Source organism: Larus michahellis, chromosome 3 (genome assembly GCF_964199755.1).
Source record: "Larus michahellis chromosome 3, bLarMic1.1, whole genome shotgun sequence".
NCBI classification, from domain to species: domain Eukaryota; kingdom Metazoa; phylum Chordata; class Aves; order Charadriiformes; family Laridae; genus Larus; species Larus michahellis.
Window position 1 is genome coordinate 99250617 of NC_133898.1, and position 22288 is coordinate 99272904.

General features: G+C 40.7%; 1 protein-coding gene across 11 annotated transcripts in view; it reads right to left on the reverse strand.

Moving 5' to 3' along the window:
* Positions 1 to 808: 808 nt before the first annotated feature.
* The window catches only part of COL19A1 (collagen type XIX alpha 1 chain), a 217860-nt gene continuing 196380 nt past the window's right edge, over positions 809 to 22288 (reverse strand). For 9 of the 11 annotated variants that reach the window (XM_074581449.1, XM_074581448.1, XM_074581444.1 and 6 more), the window contains 5 exons: positions 17967 to 18137; positions 17413 to 17479; positions 15350 to 15505; positions 8920 to 8997; positions 809 to 8711 (listed from right to left, as the gene is read on the reverse strand). In XM_074581449.1, the coding sequence (XP_074437550.1) occupies positions 8575 to 8711; positions 8920 to 8997; positions 15350 to 15505; positions 17413 to 17479; positions 17967 to 18137 (609 nt within the window). In that variant the 3' untranslated portion in view covers positions 809 to 8574. Of the gene's footprint in view, positions 8712 to 8919; positions 8998 to 10903; positions 14516 to 15349; positions 15506 to 17412; positions 17480 to 17966; positions 18138 to 22288 lie in introns of those variants that run through there. The other 2 variants (XM_074581451.1, XM_074581454.1) reach the window with 1 other exon arrangement.

The following is a 22288-nucleotide window of genomic DNA, read 5'->3' on the forward strand; positions in this document are numbered from 1 at the left end:
TATAAAGAAATAACACGATCATTTGAGCTATGCGTTTTGCATGCGATGTACAAGACAAGACTAAAGGGAAAGGTAGTGGAATAATGTATACTCTAAAAGGAATTCTTGAAAAAACCAATAGATAAGCCTTCCCCACCAAACCTGATGCTCTAGTTGCATTTAAAAGCAGCTTCTTGGGCACCTCATGTGTTGAGAGAAAATATGTAAATAGAGATCACTTGGGAGAAAAATGTCTGATAAGACTGCCTACTAAAACAAAGTATATTTGCACGTTTATTAGAGACTTTTGAGAACGAGTTAAATGGTATTAATTTTGGTAATCTCTTTATGTCCCTTGCACAGCCCAGTATTTTAAATGATAAAATATAACAGAGGTCCAATCTTTACAAGCGAGTCTTGTCTACAAGTGTCTACCGCTCTCCATTTAGTTCCACAGAAACAGCACTGGGTAAGATTTCGGGGAAAAGATGGGAAAAGAAAATATATATAAATCTGTCATCCTTCCCAGAGGCTCTGGGCAAAGCTTGAGACAGAACAGTTCTCTTGCACCTCTGGTTTGGCCAAACTCTCTCACAACCAACATCTCCGGCATTAACGCTACAAGAAGTCATCAGAATAGATGACTGCAAAGAATTTCATTCTTAAGAAACAAATCCAGACAATTGCATACACGGTGATTAGCTTGTTAACACATACGGGTGATCTCTACAGTTTTAGAATCAGGTCAGGTTTTACTGTTTTATGGCATAATCTTCAAAAGTACTCCTTACGTAGGGCAACAAATAAAACATTAGTGGTAGTGACAAACTGTAGTTTCACCAGCAAACTTTTATTTTGACTATAAAGTGTGTAAAACTGTTAAAAAGAAGAAAAAACCAACCCAACTGGTAACAGAATGAAAATATTATTTTCCATAGGTAATGCATAAACATAGTGAATCAAAAGAAGCAAAACCCCCCAACATTTAAATACAAATGTGAACTGCTTTAAAAAATATAGCCTGAAAAATGCATAAAATTCCACAATGGAAAGAAACTCATGTAGGAGAGAAAACATTCGTATGTAAAAACCAAATAAGAATTGTTACAGACAAACAAATTCAACACTGAGGGTCAATTCAATGCAGACTCTGTATCAGTGGATAGCTTAAGATTGTGAAAGATTTTTCTGCCTTCGAGCTGACTCATGAGTTTTAGCTTAAAATACAGAACTGAAGAATAAATCCTCAGGCCCATTATAAGTCATTATGGGACACGTTGGTTAATCTAAGTATTTACCAAGTCCAAATGTTGTGCAAGAGAGGGAAAAAAGTTATCTGAAGAACGGTAGACCAGGTACCAAAAAATACCAGGAACTGAATTTTCAGTAACAGCACATTCAAGTAAATAAAGATTTGGAAAATAAAGACAGGATTATGAATGTAAAAGAAAGGCGTATCGACTCCGGTGATACAGAAGAAAATAGTGCTAGTTTAAATAAATATATTTAGAAGGCACAAAGCAAAGAGCTTGAGAGGTTTCAGAAGCCACTGACAGCGTGCTGCCCGTGCTAACCAGATGCTCCCGGCATCTCGGGGAAGCCCCACGTAAAACTTGTTCTCATCTCTTTCTGGTTCAACATCATAAAAGGCCATGAGATTTTTCTGAACAAAAGACTAGTGAAAAATCCCCTTTACCCATCAGGATCTCTGTCGCCACTCTTAATTCTGGAGGTTTAATTGCACTGTGATAAATACATATTTTAGTGCCTCCGTTACTTAAGCGCAGGCAGGAACCAAGAGAAAGATGTTTAATAACCGTCCTCAAAATGATAACCAGTTCTTCACAATCCAATCCCGTATTTTATAATGGTGACTGCAATGCCTTCCTACTAGGCTACTAACAAGTATTAGTAACATTGCTGCCAAATACTGCACTAAAATATCTATAGATATGTTATGCATCTATAGTTTATATATATATAGAGAGAGCTTATATATAAAGTTTTCTCTCACAGCCATCACCGGGTTCAAGCAACCCAGTATGAAGTGCTACCAGAAAACTCTGAAGAGTATTTCACAGAGTCTTTCTCTGGCCAAAGGAGCTCTAGAGCACGATTTGGAGCTCCTAAATGAGGCAAGAAAGCAAGGCTGGGGAGGATTACACTAGATGTTGCTTCCCTGAAGACCCTGCTCATGATCTGAGTTTACCCAGAGCCAAACACAGATCTACAACCAAATTTCCTCTTCCTTCAAAATGGGAAAGCGTCAACAGATGGTACCTTGAAAGGTTACTTGAAGGACAGAGGGAACAAAATCAAGTCCCTTAGTTTCAGAGACAACAGCATTGGTTCCTCCTAGCAGAGCCTAGCAGTTGTGTTTCGTGTACAAACACATGCTGCATTTTTGCAAATGTTTTTAAATTGCTGAGGTGATTGGGTTAAATGCGTTTGCTTGACCTGCTCATCACTGTATTATTATTTGGCCACGTAGTTCCTGGTTCCTTTACACTTAAAATGCAGTCACTGCATCTCCTCGGGGATCACAGGTAAAGAAGAAATATCTTTATTCTTTGGGGCAAGTTATGCCCACCTGATTTCTTACAGCTTCAGTTTTATTCCCCTCCCTTCGGTCTTTTGCCTTACTGTTCTGTTTTGCTTGCTGTGTATGCATTCAAAAGGACTAGTAAACTGTTGCGGCTTTAGACTGTGTTAGTGGCTTGCTGAAGCCATTATTAAATTTGAAGAAAGAGAATGAAGTTTGTGGTCAAATTATTACCTAGCCATTCATGTAGGAGTTCTCTTTTTTCCCCTGGGAGAGTCAGGCAGCAAGAGAATAATGAAAAAACCTAAGGTTACCTAAAGTTAAATGGTTCAGTAAATCAGTTTCTTGAATAAAAGTGATTGTCTCATATTCATACAGGAAAGTTACCTGCATCTGACTCAGAGGTTAGATTAACTTCCATAAATTTTATATACGTATAAGGGCAAGGTTTTTCCCTTTTTTTTTTCCTCCAGACTGTGGAGCCCTAAGTTTCACCAACCCATAGGAAGCACGAGCCTGACCTCGGTGTGGTCAAAAGCAACCCCCTCCCTGAATTCCGCCGGCCCAGGCTTGCGGCCCCGGTGCCGAACGCTCCCCGGGGCTCGCTGCGGTGGCTTTGTGCCTCTCCCTTCTCTCGTTCGCAGTTGCATCCTCCCTCCCGTGATTTGACCCGGAAGGAAAGGTTGTCATTTCTGACAGAGCCACAAACAGAAAGCATGTGAAACATATCCATTCCATCCGGAATCCTATTTCGCATGTAAATGGCCACATAATAATGTAAAAAGCAATTTTCTATCCACTTAATACACTTCCATTGAACCGAACCTTAAATGTTGCAAAGTTAAAATATAATGAAGGAAAGAAGAAACCAGTCGGCATGTACTGTGATTCATTCAGTGACAGCTGCATATCATTCAGAAATGAAAGAAAATAATAAAATAAGGTATGCGATTGAAAGTTCTTCAAATATATTGACTGGAGACAGAACATATTTACATGGAAACTTCAGTAAATAATTAAATGCATTTATGTTTGTAGGAGAGCAGACTCAGAGATAAAACTGCTAACAGACATGTAGACTACATTCTTTTTAGCTACAAACTTATTTTGGTCTAGAGTCTGTAACGTTTGTTGGCAATTAATATTTGAAAACCACACTTCCTTAAGGTGTCGTGAAGCTTGAGTTTTCCCCTTAAACACCAACCAAGGCAAGGTCACCGCTGAGCTTGTTCTCCATGGCCTACACCCACCGACATGTGTGCAGATGGATTTCAACATCCACCCAGTACACGCTAGTTGTAGTGGATGTAACAGATTTCAAGGAAAATTGATATGACTCACTACATCCAGAATCAAAAAAAAACACGCTAACCCCCCCGCCCCCGCCCCAAACCAACAGTGTTTTGATTCCTGAGATACTTCTCATGTTCTAATGTGTCACGTTAGAGCAGCATTTCTACTCCATTGGTAAAATGCAGGGTTAGGGGGTGGCTTTTTGTAGTATATTTGGAGAAACAAGTTTATAAAATCCTAGTTTACCCCCTGGGGTTTTTACAAGACTTTTATGTAAACATTACAGAAAAAGAAGAAAAAAAATTGAGTGTACACTGACATGAAAAATAGTATTTCACCCTTGTGAAAAAAAAAAAGAAGCGCCAAAATACCTTGTGTGATTATCCATTAATTTAAAAAATACACTTAACAAAGCTGTGCATATCTAACATCTGTCATAAACCACAATCATAAAACATAAAGGGAGGATGGATGATACAATCAACCCTTTTGCCATATCACAGAGCTCTTTCAGCATTGAAACCAAATCCAGTTTAAGACAAAAATATTGGTTCTTAAAACATTACTAAGTAGGCTGCACTGTTACTCAATCGTACGAAGGATGCTGTTGTAATTCGTATTAACTGTAGCAGAATCCCTGCTCCCCCGCAGATAAACATCATTACACTGGACATAAACGATGCCTGAAAGCGGGATGTCCCACTACTGCATGTTCTTCTATAAAGCGTATATATACAAAACACAAATAAAATCCAGAGAATATTATCTGAACATAATTACCCAGGAAAGGCAGTATTTCTGCAAATACCACCATGCAAAACCAAATGGATTTTATAAAAAAAAAAAAAAAAAAAAAAAAGTCAGGCTCAAGAACAAAATCAGAAACACTGACTCTGGTGCCGTGAGTCTCCGCGGCGCTGGGTCACTCCTTGGGCTGCTGAGCGAGCTCAGCCTGGGCTTCGTTCTGTGCACTGAAAGGACGTGTTGAACTCCACCGTGTGGACAAAAGACAAAAGGAGGGATGTTGCAGCCTCAGAAAAGTTCCCCTCTTACCAAGTTTATCACTTCCTGAGTAGTTCTGTACATAGCTATCTGAAGAAAATCCCAACACGTTCTTGGTAGGTGATAAAGCGATTTGCCATAAAATATAATAGCCTGGCCCTGAACTAGAACAAAGTTTAGAGTGCTTTTAAGAAAGGTTTAAAACATTTTGTCAAAGGTATTTCAGTTCAAGGTCCTGTTGTACGTAAACATTCCCAAATCAGAAAAAGACCTTATGTTACTGGAAAAAATAATCCTCCCTGTTTAGTTCCTTGCAACACTTACTGCAGCACAGACTGCTCAAAACAGATACGAAATTGATAAAGCAAGTTGCAAAATAGATTAGCACCCCCTCAGCCCTCCCTGGCCCCCTTCCCAAAACCCAAAACAACATCAGTCTGAAACGGCAAAGAAATTTCAGGGGCCAAACCAGAAAACCATGCAGAAGCACCTTTTCCAGCAACCTTCTGCTTTCAATTCTAAAAATGTCGAGCGGGAGCAACCCAGTGTGAACTGAAGTTACGCTGGGATTAACTCTGCTCCACCCCAGCGAAGAACACGGCATCTTAAAAAAGGTATCGAGATAGCCCATATAACAAAATACCCGTTTTCTCACGTGAGAAAATTAAAGTGGGCCTTTAGCAAAATATAAAATAACGCAACAAGATAATTACCAAAGTTAGCTGCAAATCAATTCAAAGTGTTCAAATACATTTTAAAAGACCTTTAGGTTTGAGCCTATAAAAAGAAAAAAAGGCATCTGTAGGAAACATAGATGAAAAAATAAACTTCTCCAAATATAAAAAGTGTTCTGCTTTCCGATAAATTCAAGTAAATTAACATACAGCAATTTCATCCGGCAAATAACAGATGCTCGGTTTCAGCTAGCTAAAAGCCCCAAAATATACACATACCACTAACGCGGCGCAATAGCCTATGTACAGCCTTCCAGGACAGGGGCTGCTCGGAAACCTCTCAGTCACGCGGACACCCTTTACAAGACAGCACCCTTTTCGATATTATCACCGAAAATGAAGTTTAAAATTAACTTAGGAAGTAAAAAAATATTTAGATTTTTACAGATATTGGAATTACTAAAGAAGTAAAAAGAAATCAATGAAAAAAAACAACAAAAAAACCCCAAAAAACCAATGTTCATGCAAGATACCTGACCAGCAGTTCATTTGGCTGAATGGAAAACAGTATGCGGGGCCCGTTCCTCCGCTGGTGTATATACACCCATATATACATTGGTGGAAGGCCCCTGGCTTTACTCGCTGGGCTGGCAGACCTGTGGCCCGGAGAGCAGCAGCGGGTGCCTGGGGACAGCCAAGCGCTCAGTTTCAAGCCACCTCACCAGTCCCCAGCGCTCACACAGCTTCTGGGGACCAGATCTGGTAAGGCGGCCGACGCCGCAGAGCAAACCAAGACGTGCTCCATGGGCACCGGAGGTCTGGAATGGGAGCAGCGTGTTTTTTGAGCTAAGCATAGCCCCGACCACGTGTTCCAAATGCACCTTCACCTCGGCAGGACAGGTGCCCACCGTTCCCAGAGTGGAGGACGTGCTGGCCTAGAGAAGGGGCGGTCGCCGCCTTCAAGGGACAGTGACAGCAGCAAAGGAGGCATGAGGACTGTGGTTCGCCTGTGAGCTGTGACCCGTCCATCTCCATCCTCACGAGGGATGGGCAAAGCACCCTGACCCCCCAAGGGGTCCCCAGCCGCAGGACACGTTAGAGCTTGCAGATTCCCTTCAGGGGCTGGTATCGTGGTAGGCCATAGGTTTCTGCCATCCTCCTCCGTTCCGCCCTCTCCTGTCCCAGGTGTTTACTCTCAGCCTTTGATCTCCGAGTTTACTTAATCATCGCTCTTGTGCCCAGCGCCTTCTTCCCTCAAAACGCCTCACTGATCAGCACATTAAGTGGCAACTCCAGGTTGCTCTTGGAGGATGCTTTCTCTCTCAGAAAGCGTGGCTAAGCCTTGCCTGTGCTCCTCAGCTACCCGGGTTAACTCTGTTGCCTCTTGTCTGGGTACAAGCGCTAGGAACTCTATTCAGAACAAATTACAATGTATTTTGTTTTTTTAAAAGACTCCCACCATTCATTCCTTACTGCTTTTAAGCAACACCCAGAAGTCAGCCAGATTAATGCCTTACAACAGGTTCCCTGGAACCCAGCACTTCCAATTTGGGAATGCGTCCCTGGTGGCTCTGTACTGCCCAAGCACGGAGATCACCAAAACCACTTACCAGCCTGAAGTGGAGACAACCACTGGCTTCCTAATGGTGGGACAAGAGCCCTCACTGCTGCTTGTGAACTATGGGTTTATTTTGAGGTCGTGGGTTATTATAGCTGTCCATGTTTTCTCAATAGCACCTTCACTTTCTATTGCACCATAGCAAATTCCTTAGGACTAACCTAGGATCATCTGTTTCCTAATAATCAGGAGTGAAACGTCAGCCAATCCTCCTCCCTGTTTTTCAGACTCAGCCTCTGTACAATTGATTTTCTCCATCTTTTCTTTTGCTCAACCCTTTGAGGTCTATAGCTGTTTTTCCTTTATTGACAACGTCAGGTCCCGTAGGATTTACTCAGTGCCTGCAAACTGCATGCAGTTGTGCTGTCTGTAGTAGACCTTTCCAAGGAGGGTTTAGTAATTTTGCCAAATTTCTCTTGAGCTCAGTTTTTTGCAACCAGCTATTAGGACCTGTGAGTTTTGTGCTCTAATGTTTCCACGTTCTTCTCAAGTTTATTTTGGCACACAGTTGTTGCAGGAGGAAAAGGAAAACTGTGCCATCTGTAAGGCTAGTGGCTTGCAAAGTTCCTTCTTTGACTGTCTCACTGTGTACCCACCACCTCTGCTCCAAAGCAAGAGGTCGCCTTTGCTGTAAGCAGACATGATGGCAGAGTAGCTTGGTTATAGGCAGTAATCACTAAGTCCACGTAACAGTTAGAAGATGTGCCAGTTCTCAGCTACGGACACCACCGCCAGCCCCTAAAAGTTTAATATCCAGAGTCTACGTAACCATGACTAAATGAACATACAAGCCCTCAGTTGGGACAACATCCAGTCAGGAGAGACGCTTCTCGGGGCTACACATGGCGCATTTTCAGTCAAGCTAAACGTTGCATGGGGTTAGAGAGATCATAAACACATCTTCATTTCCTTCTTCGACACCTAGGAAGTGACTGAAACGGTGGGTAGCATTCGTGGGGCACGACACAGACCCGGTTCAGAAGCACGTGTTGGATCCTCCTCAAGGGACACGAACGTTTAGACTAGACAGAGTTCCCAGTGCTCCAGGCTCAGGTCCTGCTTTGAAACTTCAGAAATGCATTTTCTCCGCTTAAACTTCAACACCAGCAAGAAAAATAAAGCCAGCTTACATACCGAGGCGTACATACAGTCTCAAGTTATAATAAAATATTTTTTGTTCGAAGAAAGAAGCTTATGAAAATTATTTGGGCCTATTTTCTCCTCTAAGCAAAATAAATATGAGAAACATAACACATGGAATGCACTCTGGGAAATACATATCATCATTTCATAATTACGACACTGCAAATAACATAGAAAAAGGCTCAATTCTGTGCCTTATAAATTATCTATATGCCAGGCAGTGTCGAGGGGGAAAAAATGCACCAAGTATTTCAAAGATTAAATTAACTTATTGAGAGGAGTGAAAAGTGACTGTGAACCCAAGTGTCTACGGGAGAGGGTTTTTATTTCCCGCTGGTGTGTGACCGAGTCTGTGATATATGGTAATAGCAATCTGCCGGATTGCATCTTCCGTTAGGTCCAGGTGGTCCCTGCGGTCCGGGTGAGCCTGGCGTCCCCGGTGGGCCCGGCAGGCCAGCAGCTGGTAAAACAAAGCTCGAATTAGCAGAGTCCTCGCCAGAGCGCGTGCAGTGCCCCGCGTTTCATCACCGAGAGTCGGCTGCGCGCCAGCTCCTCCGCGAGAAGGCAGGTGGGTCTGACCTCACGCTACAGCCAAGCTCGTGAGAAGCAGGAGAAAGGCCTGTTAGTTCATAAATAACAACAGCAGAAAGAAATCTGGGGACTTGTACCTGCAGGGCCGGGTGGTCCAGGGTTACCGGGCAGTCCAATTCCAGGCTCGCCTCTTTCTCCTTTCTGTCCTCTATAACCTATACAGAATAAAGATATGAAAATAAGAGCGTCCTCTTATTATAAACAGCCATCTTCTGTATATCTTAGCGACACGAAAGTATCAAGACAAATGTAATTGGGAAAGCACATGCTCACTTCTTTTTTTGAGACAGTTCTTCTATTTATATGTTCCTTCTGGAAGACACGAGGATTTCTAGCAGTAATCACTGCATCCTCTCCCAGAGGACTCTCACTCTGTTTGCTAGCCGGACTTTTCCCTGAGATTTTAAGTTATCTTCCTGAAGTTCCTCTAATAAAGAACCAAATGCATATTCTGTTCCAGTGTTACCTGTTCGATGAAGTGATGCAAAGCACCAACCCAAAGGCCACCTGGAGTCTGACCAGCCCTTCTCTGATAGCCCACCGAGTGAGACTTCAGCCTCTCTGCTCTACATAAATCTTCATGTCTGCACTTTTTTAGACTGTAAACTGGAAGTTGTGTGCTCAGGTACTCCCCTACATGTGAGAGAAGACCCACTCCTGCTCCGGAGTTACAGAGCTGCCCTCATGTGGCTTGAGGCATCTTTAAAGCTTGTACTTTAGAGCTCGTATGGCTTCTAGTGTGCAAAACCTACTTTGACCCAAGTGCCTGCATATTGTTAACAAGGTGTGATTACTAATTATACTTTGAATATTTGTATCTGTTTTCTTCACAGGGCATAGCTTTGTATGTATCTAAATAGCTTCTGTCTTCTCAAGTGCTGCAACTCATGCCCAACCTGTTTCTTTTTCCTTAAACTCTTTGCAAAAAAAATTATTAGTTGGAAACAGTCTGGCTGTTTTAGAGCAGAGGATTCGTGGGCATCAGTATAACGTTTTGTTTGATATTTCAAGTTAAAAATCCATCTAAAAATGTAGCTTTTTCTGTTTAGACCATGTAATCTGTGTAGAACAGGGGATTAAGGCATTTTTAAAGGAACAAACGTGACACCTGCCACAACCCCTTGCTTTAAAAGGGATTACAAGGAAATCCTTTTCCCTCCCCAAACCTCAGATGTTGGCACGTAAGGTGACATATGTTGAAGATTAATTTGCCAACTTCTGATCACATTTGGAATTAAATTTGTTCTGCTTCAGGGACCAGCATATTTCCAGTGTCACGTACGCCATACAATAAACTTCCTCTTGTGAAGAGCTGTAGCTTGGTCTGAATTAAAAGAGAAGTCAGCGTGGTGGTACCAATCCACCTGATGCCTCAGGAAGATTAGTGGGCACTGGCAGACGGATGGCAAAGCTTGTCTTGTCAGTGTACTGTGGTCTGTGGTAACACTGGTACTTTACAGGACAACTGTGAGTGCTGTGGGTACCAATTCAGGGTTGTTACAGCAGAAACAATGCAGCAGGAATGGTACACACAGTATTCAAGCTTTGCCTTAAACGCAGGCTCATTATACGCTTTGGTGGGAAGTCCGTTGCAATCGTTCTAGGTTTCAAACAGAGCATCAATTATCTTACTCTTCTCTCAGCACCCCAACAAGGAAATTACAGTGAGGCAAAACCATTAAAAAAAGCAAGCGAGTGACATGCATAACGTAACAAAGGAAATCAACTGTTTAAAAGCTCACAGAGAAACAAACAATATTAACCATGCATTCACTGAGTTGTGTTAAGCAGACTGTACAAGGCATATACACACACACAAGCTATAAAGACCCAGAAAAGGGAATATGCAGGTGTTTGTATTCCATTATGAATCTTGATTTTGCTCTTTAATGACCATGGTAGTATCTATAACTAAATCAAGTTGGTTGGCTCTGTAAATCTTGTGTAACTACTGTTTGAGAAGCTCAATCACACAACCACAGGATCTATTACATTTCCTATTTATTATGTATATATCTCTACGTTTCTTAATTTACAATAGATAGTTACAGTACATTTCTCACTACAAACCCAGTTAATTCTAATTTTACAAAGTAGTGCTGCCACTAATCATTTGTATTGCATTTCTTTAGTTATGGGGAAAAGAGAGAAATCACATTTACGATATATCACATTTACAAGCTCCATGACGACCATTACTGCAGGTAACCAAGACATTATAGCTGAAAAGGGACCGAGATCAACCGAGAGATTCTGTAAACATCACTGGAATCCAAGACAATAAGGAAAAAAACCCCACAATAGCACAAAGAGCAGCCCGCCGATGCAAATGTATGATCCAGGGTAGTGTAAAGCATTACTGGCTGTATCTGAATACACATGCAAAGGTGTAATTTGTACACATCTGCAGGTACATTCTGTTGACCCTGTTGATCAGAAAAGATACCCAGGTATCTTTTCTAAAAATAAGGCTTTATTTAATAGGGTGTAAGCATACTAGTCAACAGGCCTATGTGTAAACAATCGGAACAATGTAACATGTAATTCTAGCAGGAAAATATTTGGTTTTTAATGAGGTATATTTTGCTCAGAAGTAGGACCATGATTACACTTCTAGAGGATAACATCACCTCTCTGAGCTTAAAGTGACGAACTTCCACACAAAGGAAAATGTTACCATACACTTTAATCAGGTTTTGATTTACTGTTTTTAACATAAGGCACATATAAGATGCTGTCTGTTTTTACTGGTAGAATTACCATTCCAGTAAGAGGTACCTGCTTTATTCAAAAGGCGACTGCTTTAGCAAAGCCTTTCACTAGGGTTCCAGAAGTTTTGTTGTGACTCCTGCAACCCAAAAGTTGTGGTATGTAAACATGTACCCAATGTGGGTAGTACGGTAAACACTTGGTAGCAGTATGTAGCAAGTACGTGTCCAAATGGATAAACTTTCTTCTGCTCATAGATGAGTGACAGCTAAAACACAGCTCTCGGTTTGGTGCTCTCCACAAACATCCCGGTCAGAAGCATCGCTACCGCAACACCCTCAGCTCTACTTGGAAACGGCACAAGTTCATGCCTAGGAACTCGGAGGTAAAAAGTTCTCTCATTTAAACAGCTCCAAAAGGTATTCCACCTATATCATGGAGACCCTCTTACATCCACATGGATAATGCAGTACCTGAAACTAGCATGTCAAGTATCTACAGAAATCTGAGGTTCTTTAACACAAATATGAAGCAAACACATTACCACGACAGGGAACAATGAGACCGAACACCACTGTGTTTTACTGTGCAAATACTCTCCATTCTTAAAAACAAACAACTGCAAAGCAACAGGAAGGGTGCGAAGAGAAAAGTACAGTTTGCAGGAGGTAACACTTGAAACCAGTGCGGTTATTTCAGTAGAGTCACTGTGTCTGGACAACATCCATTACAATGGGTTCCCGATGTCAGCCAAAGTTTCTAGATGCTCCCACCATGCAAATTAATAGTATAATAAGAGATATACATTTTACAACAGAGATCAGCAATAAAGATAAGGAATTTTGACTATTTATCACATGGTATTTTTCTTTCCTGAGCTGTGATGTTTGATTCCTCCAGGCTACCATGAGTTATGAGTATCTAAAACTTCCTTAATTTGACAGAAACAGTGAAATTTAATTAAGATGAAACCTTCTTTTGTCTGTTGAGAAAAAAAATCAATGGTCATATTAATGTAAAGGATAATATCCCAAGGCGAATTTTTCCTAATGTCCAAAATTCACTTTCTATTATATTTTTAAAAATCCAATTAAGTCAGTGGAGCTAATTGAGCTAGATCCTCTGCTACATGACAAGCTGGCTGTTTGCAAATGGATGACATTGCTATAGCTTGTCTACAAAGTCTTGAAATAAATTTCCTGTTTCTCTACAAGACATTAGTGTCCTTTAAAACACATAGAGAGTAAACAAGATCTTCTGCTCCTCCTTAAGCAGATGCTGTACACCTCACTGGTAACACTGCCTCAGAGTTTCAGTTTGCTGATGCATATGCCATAGGTTATTTTTTAAATTAAGAAATATGTATGTATTAAAAAATATCTTCCGATCACCATTATAAGAAGTCTGTTTAAATGCCAATTGCATATTTCACCATTTCTGTTGCAACTCTTGTTTTCTGTGTGCATGCTATATTTTTACTAAGACTACCATATAAAATAAAAATTACTTGTATATGGGAAGTACCTGAGTGTGAACCTCGCTGAAGGCCAGCAGATAACATTCTGGACTTCATTGAGCGACTCTGTTCCCAAGAGTCTAATAATTCCTTAAATACACTTTTTGAAGACCACGCTTAGACTTCCAAGACTTAGTATCTATGTTTTCTGCCTCTGGGACTAACCCCTACCTATTGGTTTGCTGTGCAGTAGGATGCTCTGGTGGAATCCGGCCAGGCCAGGCCAGTTCCTGAGGGAACTGACTCCACACTTGGGGTGTATGGAGGGACCCCTGCAAAGCTGCCAGTTAAATACCTCCTGGGACACACAGTGACACCTGCTCTTCTTGCTGGCTGGCTCTAGCAGGCTCTCTGCTCAGTGTGCAGCATCGCAAACTGTTCTCGAGATGCTCGTAGAGGTCCTGTTAATTGCTTTCCAAAAGTATCTGCTTTTTTTCACTGGCTGTATAGGACAAGGGACTAACTCACACTGTCAGCCCAGGTATGTATTACTGCACACAGCAAAACCTGATCAAAACCCTGGAGCCGGCAATCTGGGCTACTACCGAGTAAATATAATAAGGAATATCTGTCAGTCCATACCAAATGCGTATTATGACTTGGGGAGATGTGCACACAGCATGCTACCTTGATGGTCTCAGCCACACATGCACGTAACATGCTTCTCCAAGAGGTCTTGTCCCGCTATGGCTTTTATGGCTGAAAATCAGCTGGAATATGGAAGGATACTTTTCAATCTGCTCAGGGATTTGAATTTCTTTTTACTGTCGGAAAAAAACAACAACACGCACAGGCACAACTGGGAAAGGCATCTGTAAGTGTGCTTCTCTTACTCAGAGTGTAAAAAGAAGGCAAGACAAATTTTTGGTTTTCTTTCCTTGGAAGTATAATTTTATATATGTTTTGGTGTATGAGAGAAGTAAATGCTTCTCACTTTGCTTAACTTGTACTAATCAAAAAAGAGTATTGAGCATATCAGTAAAATAAATGGAAATCTTGTGTACATGGGGCACTACTTTTACTTAAGCATAAGGCATGAAAAAGCAGCTTTATTTTTTTTTTTTTCTCAAGCATAGCTATCATCTTCACTCTAGATGCTCTCTAGCTGGAAATGAAGCCTAGTACAACGTTCCGCATCCCAGAAGCATCTGAGACTAACCACCGCATACATCATCATTGAAGTTGACTGTTTACAGTGATCTGAATATTTAGGTAATGATGAAGTCAGTGTTGTAAGATTCTAAGCCTTTTATTGCTTTCCTTGATCCTTTATCCTTGTTCTTCTCATTCTGAGCTCATCACATTTTTCAAGCTTCTGTCAGGGCTTTGCGCTTATCAGTGTTAGTAAGTCTTTATTCTTCTGATAGCTTTAGGATCCACACATCTTCAGCTTTGCTCTCATGTTCTTCATTCCATTCTGACTTGCTCTGACTCCAGAGCAGACCAAACTAACAAAAGATAATAAAGAACTACCTACAGATAAACTGCAAATTACATATTACCCACAAAATATTATTCACTGATAAATTCTTTCTTTCTTTTATTCTGTTCTCCTCTTCCGTTTATTCTCTGACGGGCCGACTCTACAGTAGAGCCCAGCTACAATGAACCTGGATCCCTTGAAGCTAATTTTGCAGTAAAAGACAGTTCAGTGGAACGAGAGCCCTCTACTGTCCGAATGCATTGCAATGTACAAATTACCATTTGGGTTATAGTGAAAAGCTGATTACTCTGAAACTGATTTGTAAAAATAGATTACTTCACTGTAAGAAGGATTCATATGGTAATATTTCAGTTTTCACTGCTTCTTAAAGAACAATATTTGCCTTCGTTTTTTTCTCCCTTGTGTTGTCTCGGGATCAGAGCTGAGAGCACTCAGACTCGGAGATCTTTTGTTACTTAAATTACATGGTCTCTCAATATGGTACAGGACCTAAGTAGTTACATCAGAGTGCTGGCATTGGTCTTCTACCTTGTTAAACTATTTTAGAGAAAAAAATAACTGCTACAGTAGCTTAGATATCTGTCAGGTTTAGATTTCTGTCAGTAATTAACTTTATCATTTATTAGAATAAAATGCACCGATTAGGAGTTTTTAATCAGTAAAATCCACACATTTACTACGGGTTAATATTTAGATCTAGTCTGGAGAAACATAAGTACAGTTTTAAAAGTTAATCATTAGGAAGCTAGATAGGTAATCCTGGCTTATTTAACAATCATTAGCAAGTGTATAAATATTTCAAGATACAATTAATGTGAACATTTTTTGGAATTCCTACCTTGAATTCCACGTTCTCCCGGTGGCCCTGGCAAACCATCGTTTCCCGGCGGCCCAGGTAACCCATCTTTTCCTGGGGGCCCTGGTTTCCCATGAGCTTGGGAGGCAAGCATCGCAGCTGGCAGCTTCAGCTGGGATACAAACTGAGCCATCCTTTCTTCATTAACAAAGGGCACAAGAAAAAGTGGGTTAGAAATCTGCTAGCAAAATACGGGAAAATAAATAAATCCCAAAGCTCCAGCTAAAATAAGTTTCTGGAAGTAAGGTGTTTGATCCTTCTAAATGTCAAGGTATTAAATGCTCCCAACAAGTACTGAGGTCTTCAGTTCCAACTCCAACTTCAGTTCCAACTTAGACTCATGTCTAAGTCTTTACCCTTTGAAATAATCTGAATGAATTTGTACTAAAGTTTCTATTACAACTCTCTTTTTACCAACGTATTTCAGTATTTCAAATGACTTCTGATTCCTGTTCATGGAAATACTTAAAATACGTGAACACAGAACAATTAGTACTCAGCACCTCTATGAAGGGCTACTTTCTATGTTTGTAACTCATCTTAAATTGCAAAGTAGAGCTTAAATACTGCAAATGGTTCTTGGAATGTGCTGAAATGCTGAAAACAGTTGTGAAAAAGCCTGTAAGTGCTCAGCAAACATTATTAATTGCAGAGATTTCAGCATGAACTGTTCATGCTGGTAGAACAAAGTGCACTCGGTAACATTTCAATGTTCCTTAGAGACAGAAAAAATAGGTTCTAACCTTGAATCTGTCTCACTTATACTGGATTAAAAAACCTAACTAAGCATTCCACAATTTAGCTGGTATTTACTGTGATGGAGTTTTTAAGATTTAAGGAAAAAAAATAGAGTAAAGAGAAGAGTGGGCATCAAACAAAAAATAAGCAAGGTGATAGAAAAATAGGCAAAGTGAAACAAAGCCAGAAATAGAAGATTCGTGGGAACACTAGTGAGGCATAGAAAATGGAATAGCTGTAATAATGAAAACCAATATTCCCCGTAAGCAGGACACCTTTTAATTCTTTCTTCTTATGAATATACTAAACACTTGTTACCATTCCATTTGAATGGGAACAGGAGGTAACTGCAGCCAACAAACTGCTCCTGAAACACATAGTAGGTTGGAGTCCTAAGCACTCCAGCAGTCTGGGGAAGGGTAAAAATACACAAAATGACAGCCTTGTTACAAAGTGAAATAATGCCTGAAGAGTTTAAAGGCTCAAACTTTATATGGTTTCTTTTATCCCTAAAAGTTAAAAGGTTTTGTATATACAAATAGTAATGACAAAATAGCTAAGCATATTGCAGACATAAAAGAAGCCGTTGTTAAGAGGTGTTCTAGCAGAAGCTTGTTTCAGACACCTACCTGAGTCACAGCTTTTCAACCCTGACTAAGAAAACGCTGAGGAAGAAAAATATTTCCTTTTCAGAGTAATGACACACCTAAGAAAACTTACATAGTACAAAGGCCTTGGCTGAATCTGGTACTTGTCTAAAACTGTGCCAGAAGTTGGTGGTCTGCAAGGGAACTTTGGAGCTCAGCGGGGTGGTCTGCTGAAAATGCAGCGCAGTTCAGACCTGCACAACTAAAAGCTGTCAACCCTTTGTCTCATTTAGATAGTCATCCACTAAGTGGCCAAAATAATTAGATATTTCTATTGTTTCCCCTTAAATAAATCTTCAATGCCTTACCATACATTGTAGATACATACTTGTATCATACATTATTGCAGATGCATATGTATCTACAAGGATATACAAAAATGTTTGCTATTATGATTTGGAGCAAACTACCTTTTAATGCTAATCTTTTACATAAGGAAGTACTCTGTTCAACAGATATTTTACTGTATAATTGTTTGAACGTAACTACGTTAGAGTAGACTCAAACAACAGTTAAGCATAGCTACTAAGTCCAGCTATGTTGGACTAAGCGGTCCAACATAAGTTAGATGACACATACGGAAAAGTATATAAAGGCTATAGGGATCTAAAACATTTAGAACAGATTTACATTTAATTGTATAATACTTCATTTTCTTACCTTCAAAAACCTTAAGAACCTCTTGTTTGATATATTTTTTTATTTCTTCAAGTGAGACTGGATCAGCCTGATGAGAAAACAAAAAGGTGATACATATCAGAAGAAACATGCAGAGGACACTTCATGATGCCAAAAATGATGTGGAGACAAAACAAGGTACGCAAAACTGACAGGAAGCATTCAATTTGTCTTTTAAAATACTGATTTCTCTCGCATTGATTTCTCTTTCTCATTTGCAAACATTTACACTTTAGCTCCTAAGTTTATAAAAAACTTGAAAATTGACATTATTGAGTAGCCATATAGATTTGCAGAAGAAAAATAAATAAATAATTAGTTCATCCACAGCAGATGTTTAAAAAATAAAAAAAAAGTAACTGCTTGATCACCTGGGCATATTTTTTCCACGTCTGTTAACTAAATACTGAAATGATCTCTTATCTTAGGTTTTTTGATACTGCGGTATTGCTCGGTTGAATTTCCACCGCTCAGCGCATGCTACCTTCATGTTTTCTGACTTCACAAGCAACCAAGGAAAACTTGAATTTTCTTACCGTAAACCCTGGGGGTCCTGGTGAACCTGGGGGACCCTGATGACCTGGTGATCCTGGATAGCCTCTGTCTCCTGGTGGCCCAACAGGACCCATATCCCCCTTTTCTCCTGATGGGCCAGGTTTCCCTCGTTCGCCCTGTGGACCTTTGTCCCCTGGAATACCCGGATCTCCCTGCATAAAATAAAAGCAGAAAGAAAACCATTGCATACAGTGGAATAAACTAGGAAAAGGCACCCAAGAAAGCTAAGGAGAAACTTCTTCCCTGTCCAGAAATAGATTTTATGAGTCATGCAGAGAAGCTGATTTTACAGGCTAACCCTTGTCTCTGAAAACCCAGCAAGTAAGGTTTTTTTCTCTAACACTTTTACTGTTGAAGTCAATGACAGAAAAATAGCTTGACCCTGTAGCCCACTTTTCAAGTACAGAACTTGGGCACAGAAAGTTTATAGCCCTTATACAAGGATCTAGAAGTGTCCAATACGGCATAGATAGAATTTAGGTGCTCAAATTCCCCTAGGCACAAGGCATCAGGCTTTTTTCTGTAAATTTCCCTAGAAGCCTAATATTTTATTTCTGCATGTACACAAAATTTCAGTTAATCAAAGAAACGACAAGTACACAAATACATTTATAATGAGTGAATTCCTTGCAAACAACATAATTTAAAGGCCAGCAGTGTTCTGGCCAGCAACAGCTGCCATCATGGGCCGAGATGGCATTTAAATTTATTTGTGAGCATTTAAATCTTTCAGAAGGACTTAATGTATTAATGCACTATCTATTAGTTCACTGAACTATAGCTGCGGAGCAGAGTGCCGTAAGTCACACGTTCAGATTGTTAATGAACAGCTGGCAGTTCTTAAGGGTCACTGACTGCCCTTGCTGCATCACTTAAGCTAGTATTAGGCTCCACCATAAGCAGCAAACAGCACCAAGAATTGACAACATCATTACTAGATAAATCCAGAATCTACATTTATGAGGGGTGAATTAATGGAATTAATTACATTCTTAATCTACAGCAAGTGCTGGTAAACTGTATCCAGATCTGGAACATCACTGACCGATAAACCAATAAAAGTGTAGTTATGTTCTTAAGTCATATTTACATGACGTGTAAAGATTGAAAAAGAAAGGAAGGTAAGGATGCAAGTAGGAGGTTGTATAACATTTTTATCACCTAACTGTCCTCCAATCTGTGTGATTTCCAGTGAGTTAGAGGTTATTACTGACTATAATTTAGCTTTACCACAAAGACCATTGTAACTTGTGATGTTTCATTGCATTAGCTGAAATCATAATGCATTCCCAATTGGAGCTTAAATTGCCTTCTGTATCGCGCAGAGCTTCTGAACTCTGAAAGTCTCCCACAAGAAAAAACCCCAAATGTCAAAATCTGAGACCTCATCATCTCACACCTGTAATTTTAACCTCTGTGGTGGGTTGACCTTGGCTGCCTGCCAGGTACCCACCCAGCCGCTCACTCACTCCCCCTCCTCAAGAAGACAAGGGCAGAAAATGAGATTAAAACCTTGTGAGTCAAGATAAGGACAGGGAGATCACTCACCAACTACCGTCAGGGGAAAACAGACTGAACTTGTGAAAGATTAATTTAATTTATTGCAAATGAATAACAGAGCAGGATAGTGAGACCTCCCCCTCAACCCACCCCCTTTCTTCCCAGGCTCAACTTTACTCCTCACTCTTGTACCTCCTCCCCCTGAGCAGTGCAGGGGGATAGGGAATGGAGGTTGCAGCCAGTCCTTAACACTTCATCTTTGCTGCTCCTTCCTTCTCACATTCTTCTCCTGTGTCAGCATGGGGTCCTTCCCATGTGATACAGTCCTTCATGAACTGCTCCACTGTGGGTCCTTCCCACGGGCTTCAGTTCTTCAGGAATAGACTGCTCTAGTGTGGGTCCCCCATGGGACACAATCCCTGCCTTAAAACCTGCTCCTGTGAGGGCTCCTCTCCATGGGCTGCAGGTCCTGCTAGGAGCCTGCTCCAGTGCGGGCTCTCAATGGGCTGCAGCTTCCTTCAGGGCACATCCACCTGCTTTAGCATGGGGTCCTCTAAGAGCTGCAGGATGGATATCTGCTCCACTGTTAACCCTCCATGGACTGCAGGGGTATGGCCTGCTTTGCCATGATCTTCTCCACATACTGCAGGGGTATCCCTGCTCTGCGCCTGGAGCACCTCCTCCAGTCCTTCTTCACCAACCTTGCTGTCTGCATAGTTGTTTTCTCACTCCTCTCTCCCAGCTGCTGTGCAGCATTTTTTACCCTTACTATCACACAGGCAGTACCAACATCACTCATGGGCTCAGCTTTGGCCAGCAGCAGGTCCACCTTGGAGCCGGCTGAAATTGCTTCTGTCTGACATGAGGGCAGCTCCTGGTATCTTCTCACAGAGGCCACCCCTCCAGCCCCCCTGTTACCAACACCTTGCCATGTAAACCCAATACAACCTGCCAAACTGCTGACATGATCACATAGTCAGGGAAGTCAGCGTGACATGGAAATAACCTCAGTGTGATTACGTTCATTGTGTTTCTCTTAAAAGATCTGTCCTGCCAATACTGTAGACTCTTGATTTCCTGTTTTAGTTTCTGGGCATTAATACTTTGCGCAAAACTCTAAATAAGCAGCATATGAATGATTTCCAACAAATACACAGCTAGTTTAGCTATTCAGTAAAAAAACCCCAAGATATGATGAGATACTCGAAAGACACCTGTAACCCTTGTCAAAGACTCAAATTTTCAACAGTTGATGGGGGCAGGAAAGGCACTGCGTGTGCACTGGGGGAATGGAAAGAGTAATGTTCTGATGGAAGAGGTGTACCTTTTCAGATTTCTATACATTTTAAGATTTAAAGGAAAAATCGTTCTGTCCTGCACATAGCTATCGTATCAGGATGTCTATTGCAACACCTTGAGAAATTAAGGGCAGAGGAAAGATTCTGGAAAAGGAAAAACGAAAAAGGAAAAACAAAAAAGGAAAAACGAAAAAAGCAGAACTTCTGTAGTCTGCATGGAAGAGGCTCTTTCCTGGCCTTAGCAAAGTTTTCGCATTGAACCTCCATCACTCATAGCAACCTGAAACACTATAAAATTGAAGAACAACTCCTGTTCTACCATGTGTTACTGCAAAACCTGAAAGAGATATAGCCTTTAATATCATTTTTCATTTACTCACTTTTTTGGAGATTGAAGTGTAGGGAGCCACTGAATACGCTATTTTGTCTGATATTGCGTTCAAATGAGACCACACATACATGCATGCACCCACATATATAAAAAAAGCTGTCTGAAAATCACTGTACTTACAAGAAGCCTTCATTAAAAACACATTTAAGGCATAAATACGCATATATGATTTCTCAGGTTTGTAACCCTGCAGAGTAGGTATGGATAGCTATTCTACTAGAAATAAAGAAAAGGGCAGGTTTCTCTATGAAACACTTCTAAGCACCGTGGCGCTATGGCAGTGTGAAGCTGATCCTGGAACTGCTTTTCTTCTAAATGATTCCCATTTTACAGGCTGTCAACGTGCAGGAGGCAGATCAAATACTACAGCCACTTTTCAAACAAGCATTTTTTAACTGCCTTCAGTGTTTTCTTTGTGTTTGGAAGAAGCGCCTCGTAAAAATTCATAAAAATAGGTCGTACCTCCCTCCAGATTCCTCTTTCAACTCTCCTTCACTACGGATTGTATAAAAACCAGAGCAGGACATTTATGTTTTGCGATCTCTGCCTGCTGTGCTGACTTATTCAGTCCTCCGCATTTCTAGTGTTCTCCTCTGTCTTGCATTTAATCTCGTACTAAATTATGTGCAGAAGGAGCAATTGTTTTGCCTGTGTTTCTACATGCTCTTGTCCAGTGGGCTCCCAGTCTGTGACCAAGGTACGCAAATAATAGCAATAAATGAGCCAGCCGCCAGTACTTTAACCTGTTGCTGAAATGACTTGAAAAGAGTATTTCTGATTGGTATAAACCACACGTCTTCAATTGGTTTGTCACTCAGTTTATACAGCAGTAACAGTACTGTTTTTTTACTCAAAGGATGTATAAGATTATTTCAGCCCAGGTGACCTCTTCCTTCTTAAAAATGGATTCTACAAGGATATACTTATATTAGACATGAAAACCTCAAGAGTTTTGTTCTACCCCTTCCAATTTTGATGCTTCTCTTAACTGCAACAGCTGCTCTTGAACTGAAGGAGTACGCTGTGTAGCAATAATAATAATGGCTGCGAGAAAAGCCTGACTTTGTGTTATTTTCAGTAATCATTGCAATCTCTCTCACAGATGCAGGGCTGT